We start from the raw sequence: 18,543 nt of genomic DNA on the forward strand, positions 1-18,543 counted from the left end.
GTTCATGGTGAAAATCTTGTCTTTGCAATCATCAACTCAGCCAAAATAAGAACTAACTCCTCTCCATGAACTTCCCTAAAACCACTCCTGTTTTCTTCTCTTCTCTCCTCTCTCAAAGCAGTCAATGAGATGGAAACAAAAACCGCACTCCTCAAAGTTCATCAATTTGGCTCGTGGCTTCGCTTCGCCCAATCTCTCTCTCTCTCTCATGGAAACCTCCAAACTCTCATTGCCGTTGCGATCTTTAAGTAATGAAACCGCTTTCTTTCATCTCATGATTCTCATCGTCTGTGTTTTCGGACTATGTTACCTTTAAGGAGGTCGATGTCCAAATCTTGAGATTTTCCTTGATTTTTACTGGTTTTACTTCAATTTTTTTCCTTTATTTCTCCTTTTCTTTTTTATGGTGACGAACACGACTATATCAATTCATCTCTTAGAACATTAGATCTCTTCTTTGGCATAAGGGAACTGTATTTTTTTTGTTAGCGGAGGAAGACGAGAACACTTCGCAGTGCCCTTAATTGATATTTTTTTTAAAAGAAATTATCTTATTTTAAAAATTGTTATTTTTATTAATATTAAGGGCAAAAAGTGCCCTTATAAGATTAGAAGCCCTTAGGCTGTGTTTGGTTTAAAGGAAAAAGTAGGGAAAGGAAAGGTAGAAAACCTTTATAAATCTTGTATGAGTTTCCCTATTTTTCCCTTCCTTTCTCTACCTTTTCCTTCAAGCCAAACATAGCCTTAAGTAATCAACCCATACATACGAAAGGATCTTGATCCGACAGTTGAGATCTCGACCCCAATATCAATACCCAATTGCTCATGCTCTGGAGTCTGGACTGAGCCCGGATCTCTCCTGTGCTGCAAGTAAAGACTCTGCTTACATAGTGCAAAAGAGAGGGATAGAAAGCGCGCGAGACTACAACTCTGCGAGACCAAACGAGGCAAGGAAGTGAAGGTCTTCTATGTCGCACTTAACCCGGCGTACCCTCGTTTCTCTTCTTTCTCGAACAATCAATTCCTCATCGTCTCTATTACCTGTTCGTTCTCGTTTCGCACTCGCAGTACTCGATATGCAGCATCGGTTACCGACTCCCGAGCCAAGGACAATCCCGATTCGGTCGAAAACATCGGCGTCAGGCTACTCGCCCTTGAACGATCCTTCTCCGAACTGGAGCAACAGACCTCCTAAAGAGACGATCCTCCTCGATGGTTGCGACTATGAGCACTGGCTCATCGTCATGGAGTTTCCTGCTGACCCTAAACCCTCCGAGGAGGAGATGATCGCTACATACGTAAAGACCCTTGCTGCTGTTGTCGGGAGGTATCTTTTGCTTATTCTCTGCTCTTGATTCATGCTCCTTTTATTTTTTGTTTTCGTCATTATGTTATTTATGGTCTTCCGCCTATTTGGATTACCAGTGAAGAGAAGGCCAAAAAGAAAATCTACTCGGTCTGCACCACCACTTACACGGGTTTTGGTGCTTTGATATCTGAAGAGCTTTCTTACAAAGTTAAAGGTATTCGAAATTGGGGTTTAGGGTTTTCAGTAGCTTTCATTTCTAACTTGGATTTGATTTCTTTTCCATCGGGATGAACAGGACTACCTGGTGTTCTTTGGGTATTGCCGGATTCGTATCTTGATGTGCCCAACAAAGATTATGGAGGTTGGTCTTAACTAATGGACTTTCTACTGATTAAATGAAATGCGTGCTTATTCAATTTCCTCATTTTTTTGGGTTGTTTATTAGGAGATTTGTTTATCGATGGAAAAGTCATCCATAGGCCACAATTCAGATTCAACGAGAGACAGCAAACTAGGAACAGACCTCGCCCTCGGTATGACAGACGTCGTGAAACGATGCAGGTTGAAAGAAGAGAACCGATGCAAAGAGACAGCTGGGCCCAAGATAGGAAAGAACCTGCAACGCAACCAAATGCAATGGGAAGACAGGATTAATAAGATAGAGATTCCTCACTAGATCAGTGAGATTTTCATTGGCGACAACCGACAATGCCTGAGGATTAACAGATAATTTGCCTAAGTGGAGAACTTACAGTACTAAACTAAGGTTTGCATGAGTTGTAATTCTTAGTTTGTTAACAGAGATGTATCTCCCTTGCATTACAAACTATTGTCAATGAGGAACATATATAACATGCAATGTGCTGTAGGAAGGTCAGCAATGTGAATATCCTGTAGGTCTTTTCTCTGGCATACTTATTCTAATTCTTTATACGGAAAGAACTGCAGTTGCACTATAGATAATTGATGCAGACCAATGGTGTATTAGAGTTTATTGGTTCCTCTAATCCATTGGGCTTTTAAGCTCATAAGTGGTTGCTCTAGTAGTTTATGCTCCCCTTGTTATAAGAATCCTGTAACTGTTAAACGTATTACCAGTTTAAGCATATAAAACCCTTGGTTAGAGTCTGTGCATGGCCAATTGAATTAAGTACAATGCCTCGTAAAGAAATTGCTTCCTGCATATGGATATGAGATTTTAATTCCGATCTACCTAGAGGTCATTTCTAATGTTAATCCGTAAGGATCTGCTTGCTAGAATAATGATAGTTCATCATAAATCAAGAACAAGATGATACCAAAAAAAGAACAATATGATACCTCTTGTATTCAGTTGCTGTTCTGATTGTAGTGAAAGTATAACCAAGGTAGCTTTCTGGTCTAGATAGACACCGTGAAACATGCCCAAATATGAGGTTCTTTCTTTCCTTGGTTTTAGAATTTTAGTAAAAAGTTCTCTGAGCCATACTATTATATTAATTAAGTAGACTTTCTTACTGGTTACCGGTGGGGCATGCACTATTATTAGGGCTGTTCACAAATAAATCCAAACCGACCAACCCGAGTTGGCCGGTTTTTCTTCACTACCAGTCGGTTTCGGGTTGCAAAGATGAATAAACCGAACCGAACCGAGTTATGTGAAAAAATATATATTCTGAAAAAATATCTGTTAAATATAGATATTTTAGTTTTAAATAATAAATATATATCTGAAAAAATATATATTCTGAAATATATCGAATATATATTTCTGAAATATATATTTCCAGAAATTAGAAAATATATATTTCGATATATTTGTATATATGTTTTGGTTTTAAATACATATTTCCAGAAAATATATTCTGAAATATTATATATAATATTAGCACTTTGACTCCATGTGCATTGTACAAGCTTGAAGTTGGTTGAAACACAAACCAACCCAACCCGACCTAAACCTACTCAAACCGACTAGGTCGGGTCAGTTTAAAAAAACACTACTAAACCAACCCAACCCGACCAGTGAACAGCCCTATGCACTATGATGGTGTAAGGACAGAGATGTATTTGGCGAGAAAGGCACCATGGACAGGAGGGACCTCAGGTGATGACCAAGTTTTACTGGCGAGGGGGCAGATTCCTGAAGTTTCAAAATGTCCTTATTTTTCTTTTTCAAGGACAATAGATGGCTGCACATAATACAGAAAAGATATCTTTTTGATATATATAACAACAGATATTGTAAAGGTTAAATCTTATGGGTACCTTTTGTCTTTCAAGAGAAAACCCTACTCTTGTTTCTCCACACCACTACACTGTTCTAACAGAACTCTTCTTCTATATGTGTATATGTGTGCAGCAGTTGTTTTCAATCTTTCCATTACCTTATTTTTGTTTCATTTTTATCTTATTATTTGAGTACTAGCAGCATTCTGTTTGTTATTTGAGTTTCTTTAATTATGATGGAGTTAATGAATAAAATTAAGCTCTGGGTTTCTGTTTGATGGGTTAAGACCCCCCCCCCTGCGTTGCCTGACTTGCCTCCCTATTTTCAGGCCAATTGAGTATTCATAAATTCTTGAGGTATATGGGAGATTTCAAATCATTCTGAGATTGAAGCAAGAAATAAATACCTTCATGAATGTCTATTGGGAAACATGTGAGATGTGACTATATAGATGTGGTATGTTTTTCTTTTCGTTTCTTTCGTTTTTGTTTGTCTTTTGGTAAGAGCTGTGGTATTTAGTTCAGTGCATAAAATTTTGTTTAGAACTCTGGGGGGTCAAACTCCAAATTTTAGCTTCAGGAATGTATAATCCAAAGCTTGGATTTATTTTCTGGGTTATTGTAGGACTGGAAGGAGAAAATGGTCAAAATAGAGAATGGTTCCAGGAGGGGGGGAGAGAGAGAGAGGCCCAAGTCAAACTTGAAAATTGATCAATTTGCATGGGAGTATAGGACCAATTGCCTCATTTCTCATTTCTGTTTAAACCTTTTGCTGATTGCTTGATAATATGATGAGCTATAGAAGTTTTTTTAGGGCCCATTTGGGAGGGTTTAATCTTTGATTGAACTTTCACTGAGTTAGGGGTGAGCATTCAGTTTATTTGGTTTAAAATCAAACCATATAATTGAACTTGTAAAGCATAAAACCAAACCGAAACTTAATTACTGAATAAAACCAAAAAATCGAAACTGAGATTTTTTATTTGTTTTTTTTTATTATTATTATTTTAGTTAAAGTCGAATTTCATACATATTATATTATATATAATAAATTTTGATTAACTTGATTTTTTTGCTGAATTTCTAATCCTAAAAATAGAAAATGATTTTTAGGGTACTTGGTTGATTTTTGAAAGTTGTTGCACTTTAAAGTTACGAGAGCTGAGACCCACTACCCCAAATTTAAGCTAATTATCTATAATTTTTCCTACAAAATTGTAGATTGGAATTATAAGGAGTGGCAGTTGTATATCTAACATCACCTAGATCTGGTTCCGTCTGGAGATTTTTATTTTATTTTTGTTCTAAAAAAGGTGCATAATTGAGTAGAATGGGGTTAGATATGATTGGGCCACATGTGATGCGTCCGATGGTGATCATTAAGTCCAGTTGGATAGGAATAGGATCCTACCTACCATATGCACAATTCTCCACTCTTGTTACTTCGATTCGATCTTAATACTGGAAAGGGGCCTAATTTCCGATCTTTACCATGGGGCATATATGATATATCAGACCTGACTGATAGGCAGAGTCTATCTGTCCAACAAATAAACAAATTTATTGTGACTACTACCAGTAAAGTAGCCAAAATTTCTGTTCTTACAAGTTATAACTATGAATTTTCAAAATTCGAATCAGGCTATACCTATCCGGAACTGATTATTATTCGGGTCTATGCGACAGATCCTGATTATTGAAGTGTAATTCAATAATTCACCCAAGAATTTCCAGTCAAATACAGCCTTATGATTATATTTATCAAAATTAAAGTTTTAAATTATTATTATCTCTTATTTTTTATTTCAAACTAAATGCATCCTAATTAAAACAATTGTGTTAATTGTGTTGAACTGTTATGATGTTTTAACCAAAATCGTCTTAACCCAAGAATACAGCAAAAGTTACAATAAAATCTAAAGGCTTTATGTATTATAAACTATATAATCAGCTCGAGTTGGGACTAATTCTTTAATCAGACCCAATTATTAACGTTCCATGCACAGGGGCCCAAAAACGATATACAAAATAATAATAATAATAATAATAATAGTTTCGTCTCCACATCAGATGGTCATGGTTGGTGGTGGTGGGGAAAGTTGCAAGTTCTGGGCCCCAGATCCCTTTCAATAAATTAAGACATGGGTGTGACATTGCCACCGACTTCAAGACTGTCAATTAGCTGGCCTAATGCTTGAATCGGACGGTTTGATCTACTTGGGTAGACCAATATTGTAGTTTAGACCAATTGGACGGTCTTATTATTCCTGTGCTGTAATAATAACAAATGATATCGAACTCCTAAAGAAGAGAGATCTAAAATAAATTTTCCTTTGATTTACTACCTCACCTTCCTACCAAAGTAAGATCTGGAGAATTACCGAAACGATGTTCTTCTGCGCTTCTCTTATATTATTATTGTTGTTATAGTTTTTCAGGGAAATTCAGAAGAAAGAACAGGCCTGGACCGAGGCTTTCTCTGTTCGTGGATCGCCGCTCTCTCCCTTCTTGTTCCTGTGTCGTGGAGTCCCCGCCAGTTATTCCAGGTACGCTTTCTTGATCTGCCCTTCTATTTGTTTCTTCTCTTTTCGGCAATCTCGTGCGAATTAAAGCTATGGTGTTTTAATTTTAATTTTAATTTTAATTTGAATATCTCCCACTCGCTCCATCTCAGATCTGCCATAAGCGACCATGAATTCTAACTTTGGAAAACCTAGTAACCCACAAAGAGGATCGGTTTCTAGTAATAACTATGAATTCGATTTCGGTCTGGGCTCCGGCTTCTCTAACAACCGTCATCGATCTCTAAACGATCATAAACAACAAAATGCCTCCCCTTATTCTTATCCTTCTTCCTCTTCCTCTACTACTACTACCACCGCTTGGTCTTCATCCACCCAACCCAAACAGCCCTCCCCATCTTCCTCGTCGTGGACCCCAAACAAAGCTTCATGGACGCACCAGTCCTCCCCAAGTACATCTAACCCTACTTCCATGGTCGGAGATATCTTTGGCAAGAGTTGGGCTTCTACCGCCCGTTCGGGCAACAACGCTCGTATTGGCATCCCGGAAAAGAACCCTAATTTGTTCGGAGATCTTGTTGGTTCTGCTCTCGGTCAGGCTAAGAGCAACACCAATGTTCCTTTGAAGAATGCAGCACCGCCAACGGCATCCGCCCAGACGAAGAATTCTTTCTCAATGGGGGGTATGGCTGATTCGCTGCCCAAAACCAGCACTCCTATGAGGAACAGCAATTGGGGATCTTCTGGCAATTTTGGAAGTTATTCTGCTGCCAACAACAGCACTAATACCAACAGTATGAACAATAGCAATAAGACTGGAAATCTTGGGGGACCAGCAATGAGAAGTGGAGCTGGAGCCCCTGCAAACTCCAAGAAAGACCCATTTGGATCTTTGGTAGATTTTGGGTCTAAGCCGAACCTCAACTCCACAGCAGACAATAGTTCCAGTGCCGGTGCCGGCGCCAGCGCCAGCGACTATTCATTTGGAGAATTCCAGAACGCTTCCAAATCAAACAACCAGTCATTCACATCTGCTTTTCCTGCAACCAGTAACAATTACATGGGATCAAACTCTAGTTCTGCTGCCAATTTGGATAATTTTGGAATTCCTACTACCCAAGATTTTGCTTCTCAGAAGCAGCCTCCTACTCAGCCCACCAGTGTAGATCCATTAGATATGTTGTTCTCGTCAACCTCAAACTCTACCTCTGCAGCTCCAACAACAGCACCTGAAGTTTCCGGAAATGAACCATTTTCTGAAGCAGATGACTGGGGCTTGGGTGCAGAATTTGGAGGAAGTGATGTGGGTGGTACGACTGAGCTTGAAGGTCTTCCACCCCCTCCAGCTGGTGTCACAGCGTCGGCTGCAAAGAACAAGGGGTTGGATAATCACAAGCAGGGGCAGTTTGCCGATGCCATAAAGTGGCTGTCTTGGGCAGTAGTGCTTCTAGAGAAAGCTGGTGATGATGCAGCCAGTGTGGAGGTTTTGTCATGCAGAGCTTCCTGCTATAAAGAAGTTGGGGAGTATAAGAAAGCAATTGCTGACTGCTCAAAGGTATAACTATTGTTTCATTTTTCCTATTTTTTTCTTTTCATTTGTAGGGGTTTTTCTTTAAACCGAAGAAGGAGATTTCAGGCCACCACTCACTTTACCATGTCTAGCTTGTCCAAATCTTGGATGGTCAAAACAAAGTTTCTGATATCATACAGTTTTGAGGTTCCTTGCTGTAAACAACTTATTTTCAGCTATCTGGATTCTGGACACATACTGTACACTGCAGAACGAAATATTAAGAATGTAAAACAAAGTTGTTTTAGTAGATCTGTCATTATAGAACCAATTAATAATCAGTTTGGGACTGGTCCGCCCTGTTTTGGGACAGGGCGGACCAGTCCCAAACTGATTATTAATTGGTTCTATAAGATGGGCCCAGAACCAAACCAATTATTAATCAGGATAATTGGGCCTGAGCCTGACCCGATTATACTTGACATCTATAATTACCTATGATAGTAGTAACAACTTAGAACATCATTTTTCATAATATAACCTTAATAAAAATGACAGTAAAATAATAAACTGTTTATATGTTAAAACAGTTGTTTTAACCAAAAAATATATATCTTATATTTGTCTACAAAATTTACTCTTTTAGACATAACATATAACAACAATTACAAGAAAACCAGGAGACCTTTATATATTATTAACTATATAATAGGTTTGAAACAGCAAGAACCAATCCCAATCCAATTATTTATTGGGACACAAACCACAGAACCAGAACCAACATAGTCAGGTCAGTTCTGTCAGGTACACCCAAGCCGTTGACAGCTCTATGTTTTAGGGCCAGTGTAATCTATGAGATGGGAACTAATTGCATTCAGGTTGATAATATGCGTAATGTATGTTGCTTTTTAATCATTGTACCCTAGGTGGTTGTGCAACTTTTTTTCTGTGAACTGTTGCTGCATTTTGTTGTCTGCTCAGTATGGAAATCAAATCTTTTTGTTTTACAGGTTCTAGAGCATGATAGTGCAAATGTTTCTGTCCTAATACAACGTGCACTCCTGTACGAGAGTACTGAAAAGTACAAACTTGGGGCAGAGGACATGAGGATGGTTCTGAAGATCGACCCTGGTAACAGGCTTGCAAAAAGTACAATTCACCGTTTGACTAAACTGGCTGACTAAAGACCCTCCCCCTTAAATTTTGGATTGAGACATAAGGTGCTTACAGTTCCACCCTTTTACTTGGAAGTATGGGTTATCAGTTAATGATTTAGTCCTCAAGGAGGATTTTTATCTGTATTATCTTCGATGTGTTGTATCAAGTGTTACTGTATTGCTTATGACCGGAGATAATATTCTTTTTGTTTTTTTTTTTTTTTTTTGATACTTGCTTGCAGGAATTGCAAAATGTTTGATGTCTTCCATATATGAATTGAGAGACTAGTTATAGGAAGTGCTGATGCCTATATAACTCCCCCCCACCCCCAGCTACCCCTTGTCTTCATTTTTTTCTTTCTTTGGTGCTTCTTCCTGGTTGATGAGCTTAAAGTGGATGGGTAGTATGTGCTATTTGCATACTTTGGTGTCTTCTTTCTTGCAAGTTATGTATTAAGTATAATGCCGAAGACCTAATAATGAACTACAGAAATTTATGTGTTTCTAGTTGCATTAGAACATAGCTGGTAAGATCCTCTGTGGCATGTTCTGTGAATATTATCTAGGTTCTTTTCCTGCCTTCTGTTTTCAACTTTTCTTGATATGATTTGGAAGCTGGTATCTCTTGTCATTTGCTGTGGAAAGAACACAATGAGAGAGTGTTCAATGCAAAAATCTCTCCCCTGGAAGCAGTAATAGGGAGAATGGAAAGATCCTACTTTCCTGTGGGTGAGGATTTACAAGGAGTTCACAGGCTCCACAGGCTTGCAGTTTTCCTCTCTATCAGATCATTGGCATCAAATCTTATGGGATGATTCCTTCAATTTATTGCCATGATGTATCTATTAACTGTCTGTTTTACATGTTTTCTGTTTCTCCCCTGGAAGCAGTAATAGGGAGAATAGAAAGATCCTACTTTCCTGTGGGTGAGGATTTACAAGGAGTTCACAGGCTCCACAGGCTTGCAGTTTTCCTCTCTATCATTGGCATCAAATCTTATGGGATGATTCCTTCAATTTATTGCCATGATGTATCTATTAACTGTCTGTTTTACATGTTTTCTGTTTTTCTTGTTGGTGGCTTATGTGACCTTTGTATGCTGTTTGAGGAATGCTTTTCCTCCTTTTAATAGAATTATCACCATTTCTTAAAAAAAAAAAAGAAAAAGAAAAATGTTTCTCTGTTTAGTGAATCCAGAGTTACTAGTTAGGATTTAGGAAACAAAGAAGAGAAATCTATTTGGGTACCAGCTACAAGTTCATATTCATTATGTTTATAAATTAACTATGTATGAATATCCGCTAGATTTGTTGGTAGGGATTTTCTCTTACATATTGCGTCTTTGTTCATGCTTTGGTGGTGCATGTATTTTGGGGTGAAGTGGGTTGATAGATAAGCATCTTATATTTGGCAAGAAAAAGCATCTGATTAAAATCGACTTTTTGTTTAAATAATGTAAATTTCTTAATAACGAACTCTTCACTTCTTCAGCCTAGAGAGTAGAGACTATAGAAGACTTGAAATTGGTGTAAAACTACTTGGATCCAGATATGCCAACTGTAGCGTGTCATTTTATCTGGTTTACGTTTTTTGCTTCACGGTGCAGTTCATGTACCATGGGTTTTGCTTGAGGTTACACAAGACGTATTCATGTCCCAGTAATCTACAAAAATAATAGACTTGACACCTCTACATGAATCTTCACTCACTTGATCAATGTTTGTTCCTTTTGTTTTTGGTTTTTTGCAATTAAGTCCATTTCTTTGTCCCTCTCTATATTTCTGACGTATTTGTACTTTCAACATCTCTTGCCATCTGCATTTCCATCTTCATGTGTCTCTCGAAAAATTGAGCTTAAATTTTGCATCTTGAAATATCCTTAGCCACCTACCTATACGTGGTATACCTTGTCAATTTTTGAACCATTAAGAATTCAGAAGAGGCCAACCCAATGGAATCAAAATAAAGCTGACCCATTCGTAGCTGAATGGACCACCAATACCTCTGATTGCCTTGTAAGCAAACTTTGGCCATAAATTATTTAGGGTCCGTTTGGTTCATGGAAATAGGGGTCTAGTATTCTGATTTCAATCATTTGGTTGGGTGGAATTGGATTCCCATTCCCATTCCTGATAGAACAATATTCACCCATTTGAGAGAATTGCCATTCTTTTCCCCTTCCTTGGAAATGAGACCCCATTCCAAATGATTGTAATTTCAATTCTGATTCCCGTTTGAACCAAACAGGTTATAGGAATAAATTGTTTTGATTCCGGTTTTGGCTTGGCTGCAAACAAAAGGGACCCTAATGTGGCAACACATTAAGGTGTTTTGATCTATGACGTTATTTTCAGACGTGGGGTTGTCGGTTGAATTGGATTGGACAGCTGTGGAATCAGACTTCTAGTTTATGTTCCAAGACAATGACCTTTTTTTTTTTGTTTTTTTGTTTTTTTGTGACGCGTTCTACATGTGCCCCCTTGAGTGGATTGTCATCTCTCCACCAGTTATCCTTGTTTTTTTTTTTTTTGCTTATTCATGTAACTCAGCTTTCCCATTTCAGACTGCAGATATCTTGATGTTTCAACTTTCAAGGCTTGGGTTGTATATGGGCCTGGTCTGTTGAAAAGGAAAGTCTATGAGATGGACAGGCCGGAGGGCAGGGAAATAGCAGCCTAAAAAGAGCAGCCCAGTGCAGAAGGCTCCCACAACACAAATGACATGGAAAAGTCAATTCTACCATTGTACTAAACTAGCCTTTCTTTACTGTCTATTAGCAAGTAAATCCATGGAGGGTTGGTTTTGGGTTGGCCCTTAACCCAATTTATCTAATCTGTACCCCTGATTATTAGAGGGAATCAGAAGAAGTTATGAGAGATTAATGAGAAAATAAGGGGCTTAATGGGAGAGGGTAGATGTTATAAACATCAAACTATTGGAGAGATTCTATCAAAAAAATTTAATTATTGGAGATAGTGAATTAGAGAGTATCAATGGATTTTATTAAAGAAAATGAAGGCTCAAGAGGATTTTTATTGTGACATTATATCTTTAGTAATTTAAAAAATAAATAATCAGATGTGTAAAAAATGAGAGAAGAACGAGGAAGTGGTGTGTCATGTGTGTGACTGTAGAGGAATATTAACCTTACCCTTACTCTTTTGAAAGGATTGTTAGGGAGTTCAACTGACCTGCTCATTAATTCAATGATGTTAATTATCCGTAATAATGATCCAATCAGCAGAAAACGTGTAATTTCAAATTTGACAATTGGATGAGAGCCAGTGGTGTCACGTTGAATATAAACATTTCACTTAAACGTTCGAGGTAACAATGTCAATACCAAACACAATACTGCAACCAAACAAGTTTCATATCAAAATGTCATTGTATCTTCAAATGTTTGAGCTTGAAATGACAATGGTAGCAAATACAACCTAATTAATCTAAGTGTAGTGCTGAATTTAGGTTAATTGAGCCTCTAGATAAGGTTTAGGTTGAAGCTGACCTATACTGAACCAAATCCATTTACATCCCCTACTCTCACTTCCATCTTGCTCTTGGTGTTGTGATGTTGAAATGTGGAGATGTTTTCTTGAGGTTGTGTTAAGAGACATGAATTGTAGATATTCTGTGATGATGGGTCATATAGGTTGTAAGAATATATGACCTCTAGACTCTCTCTCTCTAATACTAGTAAGCGTGCACGCACATAGCAATTCTAGATGATGATAATGATAGTAATAATATATCAAAAAAATATATTAATATGTATTTTTTTGTTTTTATCTTTTTTATTTATATTATTAATAAGATGCAAATTGCAAAATCCAAATTTGATTACATAAAACACCTCATCCAAATATCATTGGATCGAGTTGTAAAGGTTCAAGTATCATTGATAGGCCTACCTACTTGGCTGGATTCTTCTTTTTTTAATGTTTTATCTTTTTGGTGTATCTTTTTTTGTTCATTTATCAAAGAAATATAAGATTTAAATAGAGAGAATTGAATGAGGTGAATGATGTTGTTTGATTCGATGTGTGTTGAGCTGAATACGCAGTAGATAGTCCTGCCAACTGGTCGAGGTCGAGGTGGAAGGACAAGGCCATGCACTGTAGTCTACAAACACAGAGAGAATCAAAGGCCTAAGGAATTTATCCCCGAGTAGGCACTTTGACGCTCAAGTCAATAATGAAGAGAGAAAGATATCGGTTGGGTTGAGCAAGTAGAGAGTTGGTCCAAGCTGAGGAAAGTAATGTGTGTTAGATTCCAAAGAGCTTACCTTGAGGGGGAGATGCATTTATATAGACCGAACACCCGTGTTGTAGTCAGATGAGGTATGCGGGGTTGTCGAGATGAAGTCGCCCACCGAGGTTCCCAGGAGGTCCCACTCTTTCTGGCGGGCCACATCTCCTTGTCTGTGTTGGACTCTACTTCCTCGTGAGGCCTCTCCATGACACGGTTGTGGTGACATGTGCCGATGTGGTCCAAGTCACTGGCCACAGAGGCAGATCATGCATAAGCTTTGGCCAGCTAGGGCGTCACCTGAACAATGAAAAAGTAGTAGTAAGGGTGTCAATTGACCAATTTTGGACTGGACCGGACGGGGTCCAAAATCAATTTGGACAGATTGGATGGACCAACAAGACATATTGGATTAGACCAATCCGGTCCAAAATATTTATTAGATTGGATTGGACATGGTCTGTCTATAATAAATTTGTATTGGATTGCGTTGAATTAAGCCAATATCTGGTCCATTGATATAAGATAAGAATATAAGTGTCAATGGACCAGGTTTGGGTTAAAACCAATCTAAATTTAAACGAACTTTAACAGATTGGATGGTCCAGACATTGAATTGGATTGGTCTAAAATATTTATTGGATTGAATTGGACCTGGTCCATTTGTAATGGGCTCTTATTGGATTGGATTGAATTGGACAAAATCCGGTCCAATTAACACCCCTAAGTAGTAGTTCAATTTACAATTTAAACCTCACAATTAAATAGGGACTAAATTCAAAATTGAGTATCTTAGTTAAAAGAATGTTCCATAATCTTATTCATATTTTTAATAGTAGTGAAAATATAAAATTATATATGTGTTCAATTTTTTCTATAATTCTTTTTGTATTTCTATGTGTAAAAATAATTCTGATATGTCACACTTGCTTCTTGTTTAATATGATAATTATATGATATTATACATGTGCTTGAATGTTCTTTTTCAAATTTATGTATTTTCATTTTGTATTTTTATTATTTATTTATTTATTTATGACATTAAATGCTAACAAATTTGACACAAAAGTTGAACTGTTGATCTTTGCCAAATAGTAAAATAATTTCATGTTTGGTCAGTTCTAAATTATGTATTTAATTTTCATTATCAATAAAAATCATTCTTGTTTATTACACATATTATTTAATTTCATTAATAAAAATATCATAAATGTGTCTATTTTTTCTATATTTTGTAGTTTTTTATATTTATTTCTATTTTAAAAAAATTATTACCTAATTATGACTATATAGGTTGGTCAATTTGATTCGGATGGTTGAATTTCTTAACCACCACTTTTATTACCTAACTATGACTATATAAGACTTAATGAGAGGGGATTAAATGAGGTGGAAAGTAATAATTGAAGTTACACTTTCAACCTTTACAACTTGAGATGGATTGAATACATAAATATGGCCATCATAGTAATCATTAAAGCTAGCATTAAAACTATAATAAAATGACTTTTATACCTTTTCTCAAACAAAGAAATAGAGGGTAATTTTAGTCCAAAAAAAGTTTCACACTGCATTCACACTTTTATATATAGTATAGATTGTTTGAGCTTGAAATGGAAGTGGCACCAAATATAACCTGATGAAGATCAAAATTGACCACAAGTGTGAGGATGGAAAGTTGCTAGAGTAGGGTGTCACCTCGTCTCGGAGTGTCACTTCGGCCTGGCACCTAGGGGCGGATTCGAGCTGAGTTAAGCCAAATACTTGGCTATTCAAGCTCGGCTCACTGAAATTGTGTTTGGCTCGAACTCGAGCTCGATTCGAGCTAGAGACTTGAGCTTGAGCTCGACTCATTTCAAAGCTCGCAAGTTCGAGCTCGAATGCAAGCCAAGTTCTTTTCTAAAAAAATAAAAAATATACATATAAAAATATTTTTTATTTTACATGCAAAAAATTAAGAATTATAAAAATTATTTATTATTATACATATAAACAATAAAAAACATACTTATAAGAAATGCTTTTATTTTACATACAAAAATAAGAATGATAAAAATTATTTACTATTATACATAAAAAATAAAAATAAAAATATTATACATACTATTATGCATACATGTATGGATTAAATAATAAAAAAGTATTTATTTATTATACTAGGCTCGCGAGCCTCACGAGCCGAGCTTCACTGGGATCGACCTCGACTCGATAAGCAAATGGGCCTATATATCATGCTCGAAGCTCGATTTAAACCAAGTCAAGTCGAGCTTAAATAGCTTGTGAGAAGCTCGGCTCATGGCCACCGCTACCGGCACCTTAGTTGTTGAGAGAGACTTGCAATCATAAGAGACGTCAGAGGCCCCGGGTGATATCCTAGGGGTGTGAACTTCGACGGTTAAGTCAATAACGCCAAGGGAAAATAAGGTGAGCTGGAGAGCTTAGTAAGATAAGGTGAAAACTTGTGAGGAGAGCTAGTGAGCTTGTAAGGGGAGTTGGAGAGCTCATATGGGGAGTTGGTGAGCTCCATGTGATGAGTTTTATAGCTCGTATGGGGGAGTTGGAGGGCTCCATGTGCCGAGGTTTTCTAGCATGCCTTGTTCATAGTAGTGTACTACCATGTTCAGTTGTGTCCAAATGAATGGGGGACTCACCTATTTATAAGAGAGGGGTTTCATCCAAGAACTGACACATCTCTCACATGTGGTCGGAGCTTAGTCCACTTGCCGTGCCCTTGGTTGACACATTGTGTGCACATGGTAGGCAGTAGGCCTGCACGTGTTGCTTGTGCATGTTATGAGTTGGTGTCAGATCAGTTCGTTAGGACCAAGTTAGCTCATAACTCATCAGGACTAGGTTATCTCACCAATATAGGTAAGCTCGTAGCTTGTCAAGACCAAATCATCTCGTTAGTTGACAACTTTGCCCCCCGCATGCTGCCACTTGGCGATTTCTAATTGATGGTCGGTTTTCACCTTTATCATAACCTAAATGTATTTGTCATCATGAAGACACAATAGATAACATATGTTTATAATGAGATATTCATTAATCTTCTATAATAAGCGATGAAGTGGCATTAACAAGAATACTATTCTTCACAGGGCTGGGTGGATTGGTTTTGGTTAAGATCCTATTGGTTTGGACTAGACCTGTTCACAAGCTTGGCATTAGGCTTCTTGGCCCATGAACATTTTACACTTTTACAGGCTCAAGCTTCTGGCCAGGCTCATTCAAATTTTAGTAAAAGCTAAGCCTAAGCCCAAACTCATGAACAAGTCTAATTTGGACGCAATTTGATAGTTCTATTCATTTAGTCGACTCGATCTTGGACTAGACTTTTAGGTTTTGGTACCTTAAGTAGGGGTGATAATGGGCTGGGTTGGCCTTTAGGCCTAAGTCTACATATATAATATAATAATAATATGATACTAGCGGGGACCCATGCGATGCACGGGATTTATTAAGCAAAAGCTAAATAATAGAAATGGTCATTTACTAAAATACCACTTATAGTTTTATGGATTTACAAAAATCTACCCTATAGATAGAAATTTACTAAAACACCACTTATAATTTGTAATGGATTTAATCAATCTTCCATTAGATGACAGTGAAAAATGATAATGTTGATCCTAATGTTCATTTAGATAAATTAATCAAAAGAAAATAAAAACAAAAATACTATTTTTGCCCTTAATAAGACACGAACAACCACTTTATTGGCTATATTTGGTCAATTTTGTTTTCTGTACAAAAAAGTGTTAAGGGTATTTTTGAAATAAAAAATATGAGCCTAATGGTGAAAAAACACTCCTTAGTGAAAGGTTGGTTAAGTAAATAAGTTGTAAAATATATATGAGATGTTTTAGTAAAATGAAAACTATAAGGTAGGTTTAAGTAAATATGTAAAACTATAAGGTGTGTTCTAGTAAATGACCCTAATATAAACACATAAGAGTATGTAATTGTTTTAGATTTTCAACTTTTTAAATAATTAATAATTATTCATATTTTAAATACTACTTTTAATAATTTTTTATAATACATAAATAACAATAATTAATTTCAGTTAGGTTTATTCATCAAACTGATGAAACCAACTAACCTGATCAACTTGACCCCAGTTGGTCATTTGTAAACCGACCAAAATCGAACGACCTATAACCATGGATATATATATATATATATTAACATTTTATATTTTAAATATAACTTTTAATATGGAAAAGTGGAAAATTTCCCATATTTCTTAGTTTAAAATGTTTTATATCATAAATCTAATTTTTAAATTTATAACTAACCTAATCAACTTGATCCCAGTTGATCATTTGTAAACCGACCAAAATCGAATGACCTAACCATGGATATATATATATATATATATTAACATTTTATATTTTAAATATAACTTTTAATATGGAAAAGTGGAAAATTTCCCATATTTATTAGTTTAAAATGTTTTATATTATAAATCTAATTTTTTAATAATTGCACTATAATTTTTAAAATTAAATTAAACTTTTATGTTTAAATCTTTTGAATTGATTGACGATTTGATGAGAATAAAAATTATCATATTTTTATCCCTCAATATTCAGTCTTTTATACTTAATTAGTACCTAATTGGACTCACTGTTCTTGTATTTCGATTTAGGGCACGAAAGAAGGCGTTGAGGGAAAAACAAGGCTAATCAGGTAATTTTATACAGTTTCGGCACCGCATGATAATTTGATCATAATTCTCCCATCCGGACTCCGATTGAGAAGATTCAAGATGCATTGGAAAGATGAGGAAAAACTCCACAACTTTCATGTTTTGAGTTTTAATAGATTCGGACTGCATCGATGTCAAAATTGGGCTCGAAGTCCAAGCAAATTTGTAGAGGAGCCCAATTCGCAACTGAAGCCCAGTTTGCAGAGAAGCCTTGCGGCGGCCTAATTCGTTAAAGAAGCCCAATACAAATGCAAGAATAAGAAACATCAAAGAGTCCTATCATATTCAATTTCCTATTGTATTTCTAGAAAGATAAAAGAAGTTTAGGATTACCAGTTAAGAGATAAGGATAGACTAGATCTAATCTAAGCATTATCTATTAGAGAATTGATCTCCCAAAGGAGAAAGAACTCCTTAGAGGAGCAGGAGACAACACCCTCCTAAAGCTATAAAAAGGGGGAAGGACTAGCACCTAGGGCATCATCAAATCCTCCAAGAGATCTTCAGCCTTCAGAGAGAGACATCAGCAACTAAGGAGGAAGTAGCAGAGTTCGCCCCCCCACTCATCTGAAAGCTGCAATTTCATCATGGAGTGTCTGTAAGTTTTTATTTTTGGTTGAAGGGTTATGGAAGCTTTGATTCTATAAACATTGTGAGATCTAATTGATTTTTATTTCAGTTCATTGTTTATGGGTATTCATATGTTTTCTGTGATAACTATGAGGATTATTTTTATTGATTAAGCAAGAAGGACCCCTTGCTCATTCAATGAAAATAATATATGGCCGATTGAACCTCCAGTTTCGTATATGATTGGTAGGTTCAATCATGGTGGCAACTAATAGAAATTGATTGCAAAAAAGTTTTCGATCTAT

At 36.5% G+C, this 18,543-nt stretch overlaps 2 protein-coding genes across 5 annotated transcripts; both read left to right on the forward strand.

Annotated features, from left to right (window-relative positions):
• Positions 1-795: 795 nt before the first annotated feature.
• LOC104598893 (multiple organellar RNA editing factor 3, mitochondrial-like) lies at positions 796-2,267 on the forward strand. Its single transcript, XM_010261171.3, has 4 exons — positions 796-1,327; positions 1,426-1,523; positions 1,605-1,670; positions 1,755-2,267. The coding sequence occupies exons 1-4, from the start codon at positions 969-971 to the stop codon at positions 1,961-1,963; spliced, it is 732 nt and encodes a 243-aa protein (XP_010259473.1). The 5' UTR covers positions 796-968; the 3' UTR covers positions 1,964-2,267.
• Positions 2,268-3,933: 1,666 nt separating this feature from the next.
• Positions 3,934-18,356, forward strand: LOC104598892 (Tetratricopeptide repeat (TPR)-like superfamily protein). Of its 4 annotated transcripts, none has more exons than XM_088900657.1 (4): positions 3,934-3,974; positions 5,948-6,063; positions 6,192-7,594; positions 8,560-9,004. In XM_088900657.1, exons 3-4 carry the CDS (start codon positions 6,209-6,211, stop codon positions 8,731-8,733), a joined length of 1,560 nt encoding a protein of 519 aa, XP_088756783.1. In that variant the 5' UTR covers positions 3,934-3,974; positions 5,948-6,063; positions 6,192-6,208; the 3' UTR covers positions 8,734-9,004. The 4 variants fall into 4 exon arrangements, with proteins under 4 accessions (XP_088756783.1, XP_088756786.1, XP_088756784.1 ...); XM_088900660.1 differs by lacking the exon at positions 3,934-3,974 and adding an exon at positions 17,609-18,356 and having other exon boundaries at positions 5,806-6,063; positions 8,560-8,769; XM_088900658.1 differs by lacking the exon at positions 3,934-3,974 and adding an exon at positions 11,270-11,744 and having other exon boundaries at positions 5,806-6,063; positions 8,560-8,769.
• Positions 18,357-18,543: the final 187 nt, after the last annotated feature.

This window comes from Nelumbo nucifera, chromosome 3, assembly GCF_055504915.1.
Source record: "Nelumbo nucifera cultivar China Antique chromosome 3, China Antique-T2T, whole genome shotgun sequence".
NCBI classification, from domain to species: Eukaryota; Viridiplantae; Streptophyta; class Magnoliopsida; order Proteales; family Nelumbonaceae; genus Nelumbo; species Nelumbo nucifera.

Bases quoted from the DNA above. Each gene is read 5' to 3' on its own strand.
- LOC104598893 (XM_010261171.3), top strand. From the start codon at position 969: ATGTCGCACTTAACCCGGCGTACCCTCGTTTCTCTTCTTTCTCGAACA. The intron at 1,328-1,425 runs GTATCTTTTGCT...TTGGATTACCAG, and splicing joins CTTGCTGCTGTTGTCGGGAG to TGAAGAGAAGGCCAAAAAGA. The intron at 1,671-1,754 runs GTTGGTCTTAAC...GTTGTTTATTAG, and splicing joins GCCCAACAAAGATTATGGAG to GAGATTTGTTTATCGATGGA.
- LOC104598892 (XM_088900657.1), top strand. From the start codon at position 6,209: ATGAATTCTAACTTTGGAAAACCTAGTAACCCACAAAGAGGATCGGTT. The intron at 7,595-8,559 runs GTATAACTATTG...TTTGTTTTACAG, and splicing joins CAATTGCTGACTGCTCAAAG to GTTCTAGAGCATGATAGTGC.